Source organism: Chanodichthys erythropterus, chromosome 18 (genome assembly GCF_024489055.1).
Source record: "Chanodichthys erythropterus isolate Z2021 chromosome 18, ASM2448905v1, whole genome shotgun sequence".
Classification (NCBI taxonomy): domain Eukaryota; kingdom Metazoa; phylum Chordata; class Actinopteri; order Cypriniformes; family Xenocyprididae; genus Chanodichthys; species Chanodichthys erythropterus.
In genome coordinates this window covers 24,736,044-24,755,149 of record NC_090238.1, presented here as the reverse complement: position 1 = coordinate 24,755,149, position 19,106 = coordinate 24,736,044, and the positions used below count along the sequence as shown (strand labels likewise).

General features: G+C 44.7%; 1 protein-coding gene across 1 annotated transcript in view; it reads left to right on the top strand.

Moving 5' to 3' along the window:
- The window catches only part of spata17 (spermatogenesis associated 17), a 41,434-nt gene extending 26,305 nt beyond the window's left edge, over positions 1 to 15,129 (top strand). The window contains exon 10 of the mRNA XM_067368292.1: positions 15,029 to 15,129. Within this exon, the coding sequence (XP_067224393.1) occupies positions 15,029 to 15,109 (81 nt within the window). The 3' untranslated portion in view covers positions 15,110 to 15,129. The remainder of the gene's footprint in view (positions 1 to 15,028) is intronic.
- Positions 15,130 to 19,106: the final 3,977 nt, after the last annotated feature.

The following is a 19,106-nucleotide window of genomic DNA, read 5'->3' as shown; positions in this document are numbered from 1 at the left end:
GCACATGCCAGGCTCATTAACCCTTAGCAAAGCTGCCTCAGTTTCTGTAATTAATGCAAAAAGCTCATGCAACATACGCACAGCATTTCTGCTTTGAATGGATTATTCTTTCCCCCTCAACACTATTTTGATAAGTTATCTGGAAGAACTCGCTCATTCTCTCCCACCTCATCATCAAGGAGCCCATCCATTCCTCTATCACTGGGGGGTGCTGGTTATGTTTTGCTTGTCTAATTATTTTGTTTTCATATTTATTTATTTACGTCTGTGACTGCAGAGCTGTTTTTGATTAATCAAAATGCATTAGACTTCTAAGAGAGTAATGTACTCCAAAAGATGCCCTCCATTTAACCCAGGTCACACCGAGACCCAGGCGCCAGAGGCACTGATGTTCCCGTGAGAATTACGTATGTTAAGATGACGGTACTCTCGATGGGTTTGATACAGATATTAGATTTATGCAATCTGCAGTTGGAATATGCATCTCTGTCTCGTATAACAAAATACTGTCTGCCATTGAGTAAATTTTCATTATAAGTTTTTTTTTGTTTGTTTGTTTGTTTACCTTTTAATATAAATAAATAAAAATAAGAATATGATATTTCCCAGTAAAAACATAATGTAAAAAAAGGCCTAAAAAAGGTCGTTTGTGCTAGGTATGTTAGGTACGTTGTGTGAAAAAGAGAATTTAAACTCTAATTTCTCACAGGAAAAGCTTTGTCCCTTGATGACGATCCCAAGCTTTGAAACATAAATTGATTCTAAAGAGGAAATTAGATGGCACTTATTACACTGTCTAACTAGTAACCCTGTGTCATTTGTCTGTGGTGTGATAAATGTTCCACGTTTGCCTACCTTTGACGGTTACCAATGAGAAATGCGTTGCAAGCAAACCATTTTTTTTTTATAAATCTCCTAAGCCCCTCACTTTTTTTCCCTTGCATTGACTCACATGAAGATAATGATGGATATGGTAATTTCCAAGTGCATCTCTGATTTAATTATAGCCATTCTCGTTTTCCTTTTCTTCTCCATTCATTTGTTCATCCCACACCTTGAGATGTGTTATTTCCCAGATTAACATGTCTTAACCTGAAAGCAGTGCTTGGTGATTTATCTCAATTGTGGAGATAAAAGGAAGTGATGCAGGAAGAATTACAGAGGCTTCAGACATGCTCAGATACATAACTAATGAACTTTGCCTCTGATATTTGAATCTAGGTCCTTTTTATAAAAACCTTTTTTTCCTTTTCTTTTTTTTCCTTTGAACAAAGAAGTCCATTAAAAACAAAAGTTTTCTTGAACTAAGTGAACTTATGGTTAGAGACGTTAAACCATTGCATTGTCTGTCCTTTTGTCTTTTTTCTCCTCTATTTAAGGCTGTTTCTTCAACTTACAGGCACTTCAAAACGAACAGTTATAAAAAGTTCTATAAAATATAAAAAGGTCACATTCTGTCTTTTATTATTATTATTATTATTATTATTATTCAACATTTTCAGTTTCTTTGAAAGGTTTATTATTATTATTAATTTAGACTTGTCCCAGACTTCCAATCTTAAAATATGAAAATCTAGCTAATAAATATATTTCATTTTTTAAGCTTTAGTAATCGAAAAAGAAGTGAAATAACTGTAAAACTTTTTAGTTTTTTATTGTGTGAAGCCCATTACTTTTTCCCTTGCATTGTCTCGCATGAAAAGTATATGTGACTGTTCCTCAGTTGCCATTTCTAACAACAGTTTATTATAATTAAGTTTTAAAATAATATTTTTAATAGTTTCAAAAGTAGTATCAAAAGTTAAGTGTACTACTACTTACAGTGGTGTCAGTGAAGAGCATGTTTGAGATGAATTGTGAGATTGTGACATGATTTGTGACATTAAAAATCAAGGTACTGCAAATATCACTTATAAGCAGAATATTTTTATTTTGCGACATCTGAATCAAGAAATAAATTTGTCAGGTTATGCAGAAAGTATGAAAATACTATTTAATTGTATTTCGGATACAATATAGCTTAAGGAGGTGAGCTATTTTATCCTTAATGCTTAAAAATGCCATTTCCACTTCAAAAATGAATGGCAGTTTGAGGTGGAAATGACATTTATTCATGATGGTTCAGGGAAAAAGAAATGACAGAAAATTTCTGTGGTGCATGTACATAAAGCAGTAAGATAAAATACACTAGTCAGTATTAAGAAAAAAAAAAGTGCTTCCAGTTTTAAGAGAGTTTAATTTATGAATGTCTACAAAATGCTTGCAGTTGAAGAAACACCCTTAAATTGAATTGGTGAAAGGCGGCATTACAATGATTTGAGCTCTTTAAGATATGAAGTGACGTCCACAGCGGTGTGTTGTCAGCCCAGTTGTGGATCAGAAGTGATGCGGACAGACAAAGAGGCACGGGTGCCGCGCTGTTCCCTCTCCTCTGTAATTAGTGCATTAGTTAATAGCCCCTTGACAAGGATGACCCTTCATCAGGCTGTACGCCGGCCGCTGACTAGCCAGCCCTGCGATCAGATTTTTGCATCATCACCACCGATTCTAACAAATTGAACCACCAGGGCTAATTACGGTGGCTAATAAAGTGCAGGCGGTGGCATTGCCTCGGCGCAAAAGCCTCTCCATCGCCTTGCATTAGACTTTCATCAATCATGTTTTCAAACTGATATATCTTAGCGCCAGAATACCAACACAGGCCTACATTTATTTTCTCTCTCTTCTATTCTAATGTTGCTTCAGTAATTGCTTTTTGCTCTGCTAGACCCCCATCTCCATTGTCCCCCCCTGAATATCGCCTCTAAGCACAACTGGAGCAACTTTTTTTTTTTTTTTTTTTTAATTATTGTTGTAGGCAACTGGAATATTTAGCCTAAAATGATTCTTTGTTAGTGGCTGCTCTTGTTAATCACTGGCAGAATAATGCATCACCATGATATGTGTGATATATGAGGTGTGTTTAAATGCGAATGATATTCATAATGAGCAATAAATAAGTGATATAAAAGTAGGACAACCTGCTTTGACTCCAGGATAGGAAATGGCATGTGAGTGTTTCTATTACGCACACACACACATATGCTCATATCCCAGACCGGACTACATTAGTGACCAAGAGCCTCTGGGTGATTCACTATATCCATTTTATAGGGATATAAAATCTGTCGGCCCCTTCATTTGCCACGTAATAAACAATTCTCTTGACATGCCTCTCACTTTTTTCTTACATATGTATCAATTAACTTTACACCTTCTTCTATTATGTCAGCATTTCCTTTTTTATCGTCATTCATATAAATAGTAAATAAATATAATGCGTTGAGACTGATTTGAAATGACCTTAAACGTTTAGAAAAATCATACCATCCTTCAGCAGCAAATAAAGGTAATTTAATGTAAATCTTGGATGACTCTAAAAGTTAAGAAATGTGCATTGTAATGATTTCATATTTTGTAATATTTGTATTTTTGTGGGGGGTTTTAATGAATTTATTTATTTACTTTGTGGAAGTCTTCCCTCCAGACAAAACAAACTAAATGAACACACGTATGGCTTTCGTTTTTTTTTTTTTTTGTAATTTTTACACTTAAACAGCAGAAATCCACACCTTCATTCAGACATGACTTTGACACTTTAGTATCTAATAAACGCACAATGCAAATAAACATTGTACTTTGGAGTAATTTTATTACAGCGTTTCTCACTCTGCCCTACAATACAATGTACTTTTCTAACCCCCAGCTCTTTTACACCGTCTCTTCCATCTGTGCTTTCCTCTGTGCATGTTTATTCAAAAATGAACTGGTTTCCTCTGTCATTCTGACAAAGAAAACAATTTCATCTGTGCTGTGGCTCATGCAGCTACTTGAAAGCTATTGGATTTTTTTGCATAACATGAATTGAAGTTATTTTTCTCTTCACAGTGCGATTGAATTAATGAAATCAGAATTACTGTACGTTAGTTTCCAAGGACAGGGATTTGTGTTCACGTGCCAATTATATGTGACAGTTGCAGGTAATAACTAAGCAGGAATCTCATTTAGATGGCATGCACTAGGTCTCTTCTGTGTCTACTGAAGGATTACTTTAGCCACACAACATTACATAACTGCACAAAAAAATGCATCATTCTGGTATTGTCAGTTAATCTTACTGAAATTGCCTGTGTGTGTTAGCTGATTGAGAGCCATATTGGGGTCATGTCACCTGAAATAGCTTGATTATATCAAGTTTATGATTTTCACTGACTTAATTGTCATATCTTCAGCATTCTGAAGAGCGTGAGAGCATAAATTACATTAGGGATTTAGATAATGCATTCTCTGTTGATAAAGCACAATGATTATTCACAAAATACAATTTAAGTTTGTACTGATCACATTTTTTGCACATTACATTAAATGCCTTAATTAGTCATCCCTTAAAAATATATATTACAATATATATGTAACTATTCATTATTAAAATAATATTAATATTGTGAGCATTAGGGATCCCAAACCATTTCACGGTAGTGTGTGTCTGATAAATATTTGCATAGTATTACTTATTGCCAGAAACAAATCTATTTTTAATGATACTCTTTTTTCATCCTACTTAATGTTGTCATTGCCGGTTCATTGTATTTTTTTTTTTTTTTTTTTTTGGCATTCTGGTGGATGTTAGGTTTATGAAATGCACATTTCATCAAGCATTTGATTAAAGTGAAATGATTATGCACTGCCATGTCAAATTGGACTGATTACAATACAGCATAAAGAGCTTTTGTTTTACCTTAGATTATTATTTTTTTTTTTTGATTGATGTTTTTAAAGACCATTTTTAGCTCTTTTAAAATCCTAGTGCAACATTTGTTTTAGTTTTTTGTACATAACTCTAATATATTAAAATCATTTCACGTCAACAAATGTTGTCAGTCCAAATACAACAACAAATATTTTACTGTGCGGTTGAGCAGTCAGAAGTGCAAAGGGTACATGCAGCTCCCCTCAGAGTGAGCCAGGAGCAGAGCAGAGCCTGTACTGGGACACACATACATAATTCTTGAGGGGGCCATGGCCATCATGTTAGAGAATCGGATCTGTCGGATTTACATCACATAAATTCATCCATTTCTCCCATTATACATAAGAGTAAGTGCTAAGCAAACTGGGAGAAGAATATACTAAACTTTAAAGTTTTTTACACAACGTGTATCTGATATGCATAAAACAATGTCAAATTATAATTGAAAGGATTATTTTCCGCCTACATAGACATCAGTGTGTATTTAACAAACTATAAATGTTTTTTTGTTTGTTTGTTTTTTGCGAATACTTAATTTAGATGTCTATTTAAATGTTCGAAACCTAAAAGAAACATTATTTAGTTGAAAACACAGAATAGGTGATATGAAAGCTCTGAACATGTTCGTCTCTGGCTCAGTGCCAGCCGAAGCACGAAAGCACATTTGAATTTAGCAGTTGATCATGTGATGCACTGAATGTTCTAAACACACCAGTGTGATCATACGCATCAAAGGGTTTTGAGGGTGGAGGGGGGACAAATTGAAACTGAGGGGACACAAATCAGATCTGAGGGGGCAATGCCTCCCCTTGCCCCCTCGTGGCATCGGGCCTGGTAAGGAGTAGCCACGTATGAAAGAGTCCTCTGCCATTTCCCTACCGGCCTGTATAGAGCTGTGCAGTGGGAATTACGCCGTCAACTTCTCACTAGCTAAAATAATGTAAACTCATTTCGGCTGAGGCCCAGCTAAGATGTCAACGTGTATGAATGCGAAAAGTGCATTGGACGCATTAGGACTTGACAGGGGCCCTTCTTGAAATAAGTGAAATTAATGGAGCTCTTTTCATGTACGACAAGGCCGCGGCACCCCTTTCAGCCTGCTTACAGTCAGAGAAAAGTCAATACTTTTTTATTACTCCAGGCTGACCTACCTTCTGCACTACAAGTGCTAGCTGTGCTAATTGGTTTCAGTTGTGAGGGGAAAAAAATAGAAAAGCTTCATTCCGAAGAACATTGGAGCAAATAAATCAATCTCATATTTTTTTATCCCTTGTCTGTTTTTATTGGGTAATGTTGGCAAGAGAGGCAACAAATGCTTGGTTAAAATATGGGTTCCATGGACTAAAAAGTGTCTAAGTGCCCTGAGTGCTTATCTGAAGTCTGTTGTTGTTCCACTGCTGTTATGTAGCTGTTAAATGAAACACACTCTGAGGTGAAAGATAACAAAGAACATGGGCTACAGCTATTTTAAGAGAACAGGTTGACGTGACAAATAAGAACATCAGCTAGAGGAGAGATTCATTTTATACATTCAAAAGGACTGAGGGCACTTTAGAAATGTGTCTTGCTGATTCCAATTAAGGCCATTTGTTAATGTTAAAAGGAATAGGTCGGTTTATAAATGGATACTAGAATTCTGAAATACCCAATACTTGATCAAAGATAAAACAACAGGCTCCTGTAAGATCCTTTTTATCTCATCACCCTGTTTTAACCTTAAAGCAGTTGTAGTTCAACTTGTACACGGCTACCTACACTGACCAACATCAATCATTAGTCATCCAATTATGCGTCTCCAAACCAAGCCTTGTTATGGGACAGAAATCAAAGTTTTTGCAATAATCTAATTTCTGAAGTTGATTTTTGTTGTGTTGTGAACGATGTAAATTAATCTATTTTCCACTTTGGAGATGGTGTCCTTTTGCGTTTCTTGTGCAGTTGTTAGAGTTAGTGTGGAGTGCTGTTTACAAGGACAGCTAGCTGCAGCATTTCCCGAGGCCAAGACACACGGATGATTGTCATGGTGGCGTACGCTGACTGACAGAGGGATCACATGCATGCCTGCCAGAGGGAAACAGTCAGCGCCCCAGTCTATGACATTACTTTGTCCTTGCTCAACTTCGGCTTTTTTTAGTCTTAAAAAATGAAATATATAATTAAATCGCCTTCCTCCCAACCTCCCTTTCCTCTTCCCATTCTTACTCCATTCCGTTATTTCCATTCCAACACGGCAGTGCTCCTCACAGGCTCTTGCATTAAGTGGTTGTGGAGATGAAGGTGGCGTGTTTTAGACCAGGTCAGCCTCCAGGGGGGGTCACTGAGAGCCAGCGTGCTCTGAGAGATGCTCCAAGACATGTGTAGCTGCTGCAGCAACTAGGCCACTAGCAAAAGCTGAATCCAGTCCAACTAAAAATATCTGACGCAGATATTTTGTGCAGTGCTGCAAAAAAAGAGGGCAGGATTTGTTGTGGCTCATGTATTTATCATTAACTGGCTGACTGGGAAAATGTATTATAGCAGTGATGAAGAGCCATTGCTAGTCACAGCAGCTACTGTGAGTTTAGTGTAGTCATCCAGGCATCAGGGAAGAGAGATTGCATATGTAGCCATATTAAACACCTGTTAACTTCATAATTTTAGATCCAAGTGGAGATACTATCATATTAGCTTTTGCTAGTCATGCTAAAATACTTGTAGTGAGAGTTAGTGCACAGTTGAACTGAATAAACTTTCACACTGTAAAACTTTATAACAGAATGCACTAACGTAGCGCAAATGTTTTTGGAAGTAAAATGACTTGCGTGCTTGTGAAGGACTGGCCACCCTACATTGGACAAACGGTTTGGAAAATGGATGGATAGATGGATGATTTGTATGAGATTTACTCACATCATTGGAGCATGAGCGCTACTCCCCAGGCCACGTCTCAAGCTAAAAGCTCAAATTTAAAATCTTATACGAGCCTATAAGAAATAAAATCAAATATGAGATCTCTTGAATATCTCTCCTAGACAGCAAAAAGATTAAATTGCGAACAAACTGAGACTATTTTCCCCATCATTTTGTTCTGGGTAAAAGAGCTTAGTAATATGACGTGTCTACTCTACAATTTCAGAATAGATCTCAATTATGTCTCAAATAGTGCTGAAACAATCTTCCATCAAAAGTCAGATTTCAATATGAACTTACCTAAATATCGTCTCGGTTACGTATGTAACCCTCGTTCCCTGAAGGAGGGAACGGAGACGTACGTCAGTAGTGACCGACGAATTGGGATATCGCTTAGAGAGCCCTATCATCTTCGTGTAAACTAAAACAAGCCAATGGAATTGGCGTGCGATATTTGCATAATGCGCACCGCCCCCGACAGGTGTATATAAATAGGAAGCAGATGCAATCGCACTCTGTTTTTCGCTGAGGAGACAACTGGTGTCCGCACTACAGCGAGGGTACAGAAACTGTGGCGACAGGACGTACGTCTCCGTTCCCTCCTTCAGGGAACGAGGGTTACATACGTAACCGAGACGTTCCCTTTCAGTCGGTCACGTTCGACGTACGTCAGTAGTGACCGACGAATTGGGATCCCAACTAAAGCGCCACAGTTACGAAACCCCTTCCAGTGCCCAGCGCAAGCTCAGCCGCCCATAGCACCGGCTGGCGGTGAAGGGGGCGAGCTTACACCGAGAGAGTCTACTGCTGTCTACCACTACCCACTAAGTAAACTAGACACACTGGGAAAGCGAACCCGAAGGGACGCTGCGGAGACCACTACCTACCCAATGGGGGAGGAGTTTACGTGGGAATACACATATGGACTGGCCCGGGGGGCAGTACGCATATGGAGTCCCTGGGATGGCTCCACCTGGTTAGGGGGAGACTCATCTGACAGGTGACAGCAGAGCTGGCTCTGCTAAGGGAAAGACACGGACTCGGCCCGTAGGGAGTTTTAAACCGTGGAAAATACACATATGGGACCGCTCACGTAGAGGGGTCACGACATATGGGCCCCAGCCAACAGACAGCGTCAGCGACGGATGTAGGCCTGGCATCAGACACTCCGCAATGTCCGAGCCGAAGGGGGAGGCGGAGGAACTCGACAGGGTTCGCCAAGCGGGGAACGCGACTGGAGTGAAAGTATGCACGTATCCGGCCAGAGGCGGGAATGGCATTGCAAGCCGACACTTAGAGTGGGTACAACACGTCTACCGACTAGTGGATGCGAGTACACGCGAGGATACCGGCTCTACACGTAGGCTATAAAACCTAGCGAACGTGTTAGGTGTCGCCCAGCCCGCAGCTCTACAGATATCTGTCAGCGAGGCGCCATGAGCCAGCGCCCAGGAAGAGGCCACCCCTCTGGTGGAGTGGGCTCTCAACCCGAGCGGGCAAGGCACGCCCTGGGATTCGTACGCCAAGGCGATGGCATCCACTATCCAGTGGGCCATCCTCTGCTTGGAGACAGCCTTTCCCTTCTGCTGGCCTCCGTAACAGATGAAGAGCTGATCTGAGGTCCTAAAGCTTCGCGTTCTGTCCACGTAAACGCGCAGAGCGCGGACGGGACAGAGCAAAGCTAGGGCTGGGTCTGCCTCCTCCGAGGGCAGCGCTTGCAGGTTCACTACCTGATCTCTGAAGGGAGTGGTAGGAACCTTGGGCACGTATCCAGGCCGGGGTCTCAGGATGACGTGAGAAGCACCGGGCCCGAATTCTAGGCACGTTTCGTCGACCGAAAATGCATGCAGATCCCCTACCCTCTTCAGGGAAGCCAATGCAACCAGAAGAACCGTCTTAAGAGACATTAGTTTCAGGTCGACTGATTGCAAAGGTTCGAAGGGATGACCCCGGAGAGCTGTGAGAACCAGGGTCAAATCCCAAGAGGGTACGGAGGAAGGGCGAGGAGGATTCAGTCTCCTGGCCCCCCTCAGGAATCTGACGATCAGATCGTGTTTCCCCAGGGACTTACCCTCAACTGCATGGTGATGTGCGGCAATGGCGGCAACATACACCTTGAGGGTGGAGGGAGACAGCCTTCGCTCCAACCCATCTTGCAGAAAGGAAAGCACGGATCCGACCGAACATGATCGGGGGTCCTCTCGGCGAGAGGCGCACCATTCGACGAACAGGTTCCACTTCAGCGCGTAGAGATTCCTAGTAGAAGGAGCTCTAGCGGAAGTGATGGTGTCTACGACCGCTTGCGGGAGATCACTCAGAACCTCCGCATCCCGTCCAGGGACCACACGTGGAGGTTCCACAGATCGGGAGGCGGGTGCCACAGGGTGCCCCGTCTCTGAGTCAGGGTGTCCTTCCTCAGAGGAATCGGCCAGGGAGGTGCTGTCACGAGGAGAATGAGGTCTGAGAATCAGGTCCGAGTGGGCCAGTACGGAGCCACTAACAGAACCTGCTCCCCGTCCTCCCTGACCTTGCACATGAATAGTGCGAGAAGGCTCACTGGGGGAAGCGCATGTTTGCGCAGACCCGGGGGCCAGCTGTGTGCCAGGGCATCCGTGCCGAGCGTGCCGCCGGTCAGGGAATAAAACCACTGGCGGAGGGCAGTTTCCGGGGAGGCAAGCAGGACTAACTGGGCCTCGCCGAACCGCTGCCAAATCAGCTGGACCGCCTGGGGGTGGAGCCGCCACTCGCCCGCAAGTAGATGCTGCCGTGACAGCTCGTCGGCTGCACGGTTGAGCACACCTGAGACACGAGTGGCCCGAAGGGACCTCAGATCCTTCTGACTCCACAACAAGAGATGGCGGGCGAGTTGCAACATGCGACGGAAGCGTAAACCACCTTGACGGTAGGTGTACGCAACGGCCGCAATGCTTAGTGAGCGGACTAGAACGTGCTTGCCTGACAACAGCTCCTTGAAGCGGGCCAGCGCAAGACGAACCGCTAGCAACTCGAGGCAATTCGTATGCCAATGCAGCTGAGGCCCCGTCCAAAGACCTGTCACTGCATGCCCGTTGTACGTGGCCCCCCATCCCATGGCAGAGACATCTGTGGAGACCACAGCGTGCCTGGACACTCGTTCGAGGGGTACTCCGGCCCACAGAAACGAAGGGTCCAACCACCGGATAAGGGTGCGACGGCAGCTCGGTGTCACGGGGACACGGAGCGTGCCGCACTGCCACGCCCATCTCGGGACCCGGCCGCGGAGCCAGTGTTGAAGCGGTCTCATATGAAGCAATCCGAGCGGCGTTACCGCGGCTGCAGATGCCATATGCCCCAGGAGCCTCTGAAAATCTTTCAGTGGAGCCGCTGTCCTGCACTTGAGCGAGCTCAGGCAGTTCAACACCGACTGGACGCGCACCTCGGTGAGACGCGCAGTCCGTGCGACCGAGTCTAGCTCGAGACCAAAACAAGAGATCCTCTACCCGGGGGCGAGTTTGCTCTTGTCCCAGTTGACCTGAAGACCCAACCGGTTGGGAGCTACAACCATGTCGGGTAGGACTTTGTACTGACATGCCCGACCCTCGAACGCAGACCGACCTAGGAAGGGTCTGCGTCGAGGCAGAATCGAGACATGAAAGTATGCGTCCTTCAGGTCTATTGCTGCAAACCAATCCTGGGGACGGTCCAGGATTGGCCGTAGCCCACCGCCCTTTTACGGTACAATGAAGTAGGGGCTGTAAAACCCCGACTTCATATCGGCTGGAGGGACCGGCTTGATTGTACCCTTCGCCAGGAGGACAGCAATCTCCACCCGGAGAACAGGAGCACTGTCCAACGACACCGGAGTGAAGTGGACAGCCCTGAAGACCGGGGGACGCCGGGCGAACTGAATCGCATAGCCGAGTCTGATAGTACGAATGAGCCAACTGGACAGGCTGGGGAGCGTGCTCCACGCTTCCAGACACTGAGCCAGCAGGACCAAAGGCACCACAGACGCACCGGGGGTGGGGCAGCAAGGCAGAGAGGGACCCGACCCGGACGGCTTGGGGGCGGCCCGGAGTGGGGTCAGACTCTGCGAGGCAGCAGTGTGCATGGGAGACCGCGCACGGGACGCGGTCTGCACCATCACACTGCCACCTGCTGGCGAATGGGGGGGAGCTGTCAGCGGCGAGGCGGAGCCTGGCACACTGACAGACACCCCTTGTTGTGACCTGGAGTTTGAGGAAACTGCTCTTTTTGTGAAAAAGTGGGTACCGCTGGACTCCGGAGAGCCAGCGGCGGTAGACAGACAAACACAAATTCCCCCCGGCCCTCCTCCGGGGGTGGGAGAGATGGTGGAAAACTCTCCCGAAGAGCAAGATCCTTCCCCTCCAGGTTGCCCGTCTCAGTGCCGTGTTTTGCTCTTACGCTTACCACCGGGCTTAGCGGAGACGGGCTGGGCACCACGCCCGCGACCGGCACCCTGCTGTCTGGCTGGTGTAGGCTGCTGCTTTGCCGTCTTAGCAGGGGCGGAGGACGATGCAGGCGGGCGCCCTCGGCGACGAGCGGGCTGAGGCTGAGCCACGGGCGGCTGGGTGGAGGCAGCAGCGGACCGCCGTGGCATAACGTGACTGATAGCCTCAGCCTGCTTCTGTGCAGCGGAGAACTGATGGGCGAAGCTCTCCACCGCGTCGCCGAATAGGCCGACCGGGGACACGGGGGAATTTAGGAACCTCTGCTTGTCGGCATCCCGCATGTCCGCCAGGGTCAGCCAGAGATGGCGTTGCTGGACTACCAAGGTAGACATCGCATGACCAACAGCGCGTGCTGTCACCTTCGTCGCTCGGAGGGCGAGGTCGGTGGCAGCGCGCAGCTCCCCCAGCAGCTGTTGGTCAGGACCTTCCTGGGGCATTTCCGACAGCGCTTTTGCCTGGTAGACCTGCAAAAGCGCCATCGCATGCAGGGCAGAGGCAGCCTGCCCACAGGAACTGTAAGCTTTCTCAGTCAGACCGGCTGAGAATTTACAGGCCCGGGACGGGAGTCGCGGCTCACCACGCCAGCCAGCGGCCGTTGGACACAGTTGCATCGCAACAGACCGCTCGACTGGCGGGATCCTCGCGTACCCCCTGGCTGCCCCGCCGTCCAGGGAGGTGAAGGCGGACGGGGGGCCAGGCCTCGAACGAACACTATACGGTGTCTGCCAAGACCTGGTCACCTCATCGTGCACCTCCGGGAAGAAAGGCATTGGGGCGGGACGCTGGGGCTGGCCAGCGCGACCCGCCCCCAAATACCAATCATCCAGCCGCGATGGGCCGGGACAGGGTGGAGGGTTCCACTCGAGCCCGACACACAAGGCGGCCCGGGAGAGCACAGCCGAGAGTTCGGGATCCAGCGCGTCCGGATCTTCCTCCCCCGAACACTCAAACTCGCCTTCCGACGCAGCGATCGACATCTGATCCTCCGCCGGCGCACCAAAGGTAACGGCTGGACAGTCCGAAGAGGGCCCAGCGGAAACCAACGGCGGCAGGATGGGTTGCGGTGCTGATGAGGGGGCAGGGGCCCGCGGAGCGTTTCCGCTCGACGGGGGAGCCCTGACCGTTATCCTCAGGTCGCCCTCCCTATACAGCGCCGTACCGTCATTCCGGTTCCCGGGGCCGGAAAAAACGGTCGTACGCGGCATAGGAGAGGGGACTCCCGCTTCCTGAGACTTCAGGAAGGAGAGCCTCGACCTCAGCACCGCGATGGTCATGTTCCCGCAATGGGAACATGAACCATCCACAAACGCTGCTTCAGCGTGCTGAACGCCCAAACACGAGATGCAGCGATTGTGCCCATCAGCAGGGACCAGGGAACGACCGCACCCAGTAACGCACAGACGAAATGACATACTGTCAGGGTTCGTCTGTAAAGCTCTTTTAGAAGGGGAAGTCAACTCACTCGTGCTGAAGCACCCAGGGAGCGACGCGATGTGTCAGGTACACCACTCCCTGACACACCGAGGAACCGGCCCAAATCGCTGCCTCACACACACTCTTTTTTGTGTTGCTGTGAAAACAGCAGTTTAGAGCTTATAGCTCGGCTCCTCAGACACTCGCGACCTCGCTGCACGTGCCCTCTTCACCAGCACCAAAGCTCGCTGCAGATCCTCTTCTGAGGCAGTGTTTTAGTAGGAAAAACACACGAAGAAAGGAGTCTTCTAAATAGGACACCAGTGAATGGCTCCGAAGCGAAAGACAGAGTGCGATTGCATCTGCTTCCTATTTATATACACCTGTCGGGGGCGGTGCGCATTATGCAAATATCGCACGCCAATTCCATTGGCTTGTTTTAGTTTACACGAAGATGATAGGGCTCTCTAAGCGATATCCCAATTCGTCGGTCACTACTGACGTACGTCGAACGTGACCGACTGAAAGGGAAACCAAATTTTCCTAACAAACCACATTTTCTCAGCTATTCTACTTTATAAAATTATAAATTGTTATCGTTATCTCTAATTTTAATATCTCTGATATATGTATATTTGTTATTTACACTTCCATTGAAAAGTTTGGACTTTGGATATGTTTTTGATAGAAGTCTCTTATGCTCACCAAGGCTAAATTTATTTGAAGAAAAATACAGTAAAAATAGTAATATTGTCAAATAAATAGAATTGGTAAATAGAACATTCAAAAGAACAGCATTTTTTTTTTTTTAATTATAAACATTTTGTAACGTTTATAACATTATAAATGTTTTACTTTCACTTTTGATCAATTTAATGCATCCTTGCTGAATTAAAGTATTGTAATCTTACTGACCCCAAAAGTTATTCCTAAAGAATTTTAGGAGACACTTCTGAGATTAAAGGGATAGTTCACCCAAAAATGAAAATTCTGTCATCATTTACCTCAAGTAGTTCTTTGATGCAGTGAATTTCTTTGTTCTGCTGTACACATAGAAAGATATTTGGAAGAATGGTGGTAACCAAACAGATCCCAAACAGAGGAAAAATAAATACTATGGTAGTCAATTGGGGGATGAGATTTTGGTCTGTTTGGTTACTGACATTCTTCCATATATATTTCTTTGTGTTCAGCACAGAACAAAGAAATTCATACAGGTTTGGAACTGCTTGAGGGTGAGTAAATGATGACGTAATTTTCATTTTTGGGTGAACTATCCCTTTAAGTTGATACCTCAACATAACTGAGAATGTGAAAAAGCAAGCTCTGAGCAATAACATTTTCCTTTGGAAGCATGTGTATTTGTTTGGGTGTATGTGTGTGAGGGAGCTAAATGGAAAAACTAATAATTGCACCATCTCTGCTGAGTGTTAAACTTTTTTTTTTTCAAACTGCTGACATCCAATCAATGTGCTTATCATTTCAGCCCTTCAAGACCGTCTTCACCACCTGCCACGTCTTTGACAAGTTTGGACGAATGTACTCCAATGCTGGTAATATTGTATGAGATAGCCGAGTGGAAAACAGACAGAATCAATAAATACATTAAATGAAATATCCAATTATGCATCATTTGTTTGTCTGGTTCAGAAAGTACGAAGGTGAGATGGGGTGAAGAAAACATTTGGTGACGCGTTCAGAGTAAAAACATCTCGTCCTCTTAGCATAATTACATGCTATTTGTATTACGCACAATTGCTTTTTGCACTTAATATCCGCTGTGTTGATGAAAAAATTCTTTAACAGCAACGATTTTGATCCTGGAAAAGAGACTAATGAAATTCCTCCATTAGTTTACACACTTACCGTTGTCACATGCGGATTCTTACATCACTTCCATCAATCAACGCATACAGGCCGAGCAGGCAGCAACCTCATCGCATTGCTCCCGGAATCAGACGTTTTGAAACATTTCCCATGCATTGTTGCCACAGAAAATAAATGTCATTTAATTTCAGTGAGTGGGAAAAGGTTAAGGCACTGATCCAGTCTTCTGCTACAGAGGTTTCATTTCCACAAATAATTCTGAGTGCTTCGTTCTATTTGTGTGTGTGTGTGTGTGTGTGTGTGTGTGTGTGTGTGTGTGTGTGTGTGTGTGTGTGTGTGTGTGTGTGTGTGTGTGTGTGTGTGTGTGTGTGTGTGTGTGTGTGTGTGTATAGACCTACAACTGTACGAAGCCTCCTGGCCGGCATAGCCACCAGCACCCTGTTGATGAATCTGAGACATGGGCAGCAGTAATTTGGAGATGCAAGGGCTATCTCTTAGATTGCTCCTGGTCTGAGGTAGTCCATCACTTCACAATAACTCACCCTGCTGCTGACTCCTGCTTCCGAAAAAACGACGCTTTTCCATCAAGGTGATTAGAAAAAGCCCTAGTTGGCTGATCTGATTACTCCCTGTTTTAACACTAAGTTTGACCCCACGATGGAAAAAGCAGCGCCCTGCTTATACTGTAGCTACCGGACATGTGGGTATGCAACAACATCCCAGAGCTAAGGCGTTTGTGGAGGGACACAAAAGATGGCCTTTGTGATGGCTTATGGAAAACCTTTCACTCAGATTATTAGTTGATGATGTAGCACCTGGCTAAAAACAACATACTAGATGTGCAATTTTTGAGAGTTTCAAAGGCATTCTTCTTTATTTTCATGATCATAGCATGACCTGTAAATACATCTAATTTGGTATTCTTTTATTAGATAATGAAATAATGAGACTTACAGTAACTTCACAGAAGCACCAGATCTCTGAGCGTGGGCTCACAGAGTGCTTTTTGATGGGCTATCTAGACAGGTCTTGGCTTCAACTCCACCGTGGAGCCCAGCCAACACGCACCAAAGAGAATGAGGCACGCTGATGGCGGGACGTCCTCTTCACAGAGAGAAGCCATATGCAAGAGAGAGGATACGCCACTGAGGAGGCAAAGAATGAAGAAGAGCGGTAAAGCTTGCTAATGAGTAGAGACAGGGAAAATATGAAAAAGCCTCGTCTTCATAACCCTGTCTCTGGGAAAACTTGTTCCCTGGCCAGAAGGGTGTAATAGATATGAAATACGATTTTTCAGTAATATTATCACAACTACATGTTTGGATCTATTTTTTTTTTTTCCTGCATACATTTTTTTTATACAAATACATTAACTGTAATATGTCTATATGTTCTATAATAAAGATTTTTAAGTTCTGAATTAAAATTAAAATTCAAACTGGTCAAAAAAAATTAAATAAAAAAATCCATCATATAGAGGACCCCTGCAGAAGTTTATTCAAGTGTGCTACTCTACTTCTTTTAAATTAAATAATTCAAACTCAAAACACATTTAAATTCAAAACATAAGAAGAAGCAGAAACAAGTGATAGAAACATTGCTTATGCATGTGTAAAATAACTAACATCAAACATTAAAGGGGACCTATAATGCCCCTTTTACAAGATGTCTGGTGTCCCCAGAATGTGTCTGTAAAGTTTCAGCTCAAAATACCCCACAGATAATTTATTACAGCTTGTCAAATTTACCCCTATTTGGTTGTAAAAACATGCCATTTTTGTGTGTCCCTTTAAATGCAAATGAGTTGCTGTTCCTGGGCCCCTTTCCAGAGGGGGCGGAGCTTTAACAGCTCATGCTAGGGTTGCACAACAACAGCAAAGCTGGAGAATTTCACACACCCAAAATGACAATTGTCAGTATCTATGTTTATCCTTATGTTGTTCAAACTGGAGTCGGACACTGATGGAGAGACTCAGGAAGAACTTACAACTTTTAGAATATGGACGTTTCTGAACGGTTAGTGGATAAATTTATATAGTTGCTGTGGAGTTGATTCAACTCATCGACTAGCATGTGTCTCATTTTAATCTTTTGTGCAAATACACCCTTGAATTAACCCACGTTTGTGAAGCAGTGCAGCGTAAAATCATGGCATAGCAACAACACTACAACAACAACTTTTCCTCTTCTCTAAAGCAGCCAAACATGGTCTCACCCCCTTTGTTGCGTTTTCTCAGGGCAGGGTTTATGTACATTTTGGGGTTTGTGGTGTCACCAACCCGGGAAAAAACTTGTTGTAGTCAAGCCGTTTGTTGTAGTCCTTAAAAAGTGATTTCTGTTAAAGAAAATATCCCCCCCTGGCATAGAACTTTGCAGATGTTGTTTATGCTCCAACAGCAACATTACACACTAAAAAAAGTTAAATCATAATCAAGGACCCCTTAAGGGTGCGTTCAGACTTGTAGTTCAGTCCGTTTGGTTAATTTGGTCCGGACCAAAGAAGAAAAAAAAACATGTAGTCCTGGTCCGGTTAGCGTTCAGATTGGCAATTTTATCACCTAACCAAAAGATACCGAACCTTAAGGCATAGGGATACATTCACAACATGATTGATTTTATGATGTATTGCCTATTTTGAGACGGAACTTACCGAACATCCAAAACTCGCGCTCGTTGAGTGTGTGTAGCGGTGCGTATAGCCTGCATGTGATGGTATTTTGGCCAGCTGGGAACTCGTGAAGAGCTTATATAATGTGTAAAGTAGTCAAAACAGCGGCGGGAATCCATCCGTCATACACACAAACGATCTGCAAACTTGCGTCTATGACGAGAAAAACCGACATGCGTGAGGATTCTGTTCTTAGGGTCTCGTCTTCCTGTTTTTGGTTCGGTTACTTTGGTCCGTGTTGCGTTCATATATCATTCGAACCGCACCAGAGTTCGATTGGAAGCGGACCGAGACCGCTGAAAATGATCGCTGATGGGTCTCGGTCCACTTCCAATCGAACTCTTGTACGCTTGTTTGGTGCGCACCAGGGTTCGGATGGCAGCGTTCACATATGTTCAAATGAACCGCACTAACCCAGCAATCGAACCAAACATGACAAGTGTGAACGCACCCTTAAACAGCATATAAACAGCATATAAATCAAAACTGCCTAACATACTTTTGAACAACTCCTTTAACCAAAAAAAAAAAAAAAAGTGTCTTGTTTATGAATTACTAGTGATATTCATCAGGACTATATGCTGTAAAACTGGCTCCAGTTCTTTTTTAAAGAACATGAGCTATCATTCATTCTATCTGGCTTTGAGAGAATGACTGTGTGAGGCTGGTGAGACTCTGGGTCGGTCCAGGGTTTAGGGTCAGAGTCATCATTCAGGCCATCACTCACAAAGAAGAGAGGGGGTCCAGGCATGGAGGGTGGGGGGTCCTTCTACTCCAACTCAAAGCCAATGGCTTGTGTGTGTGAGGGAGCTGGTGAGAGAGAGGGAGGGGGGGGGGGTCAGAGTGCTGACAGTGAAGTGATGGGCTGTCTTAGTTCACCGCTGAGCCACAGCAGGACGTGTCAGAGTTGCAGGCTCACTGCCCACACTGGCTCGCCTCCTACCTGTCTGTCCACCCTGACCAACTCACTTAAAGTACCAGCAGACCCCTCTCTCTCTCTCTCTCTCTCTCTCTCTCTGACACTCTTCTACTTTTTCTTTGTAATTAGCCTAGAGATTACACTGCATGC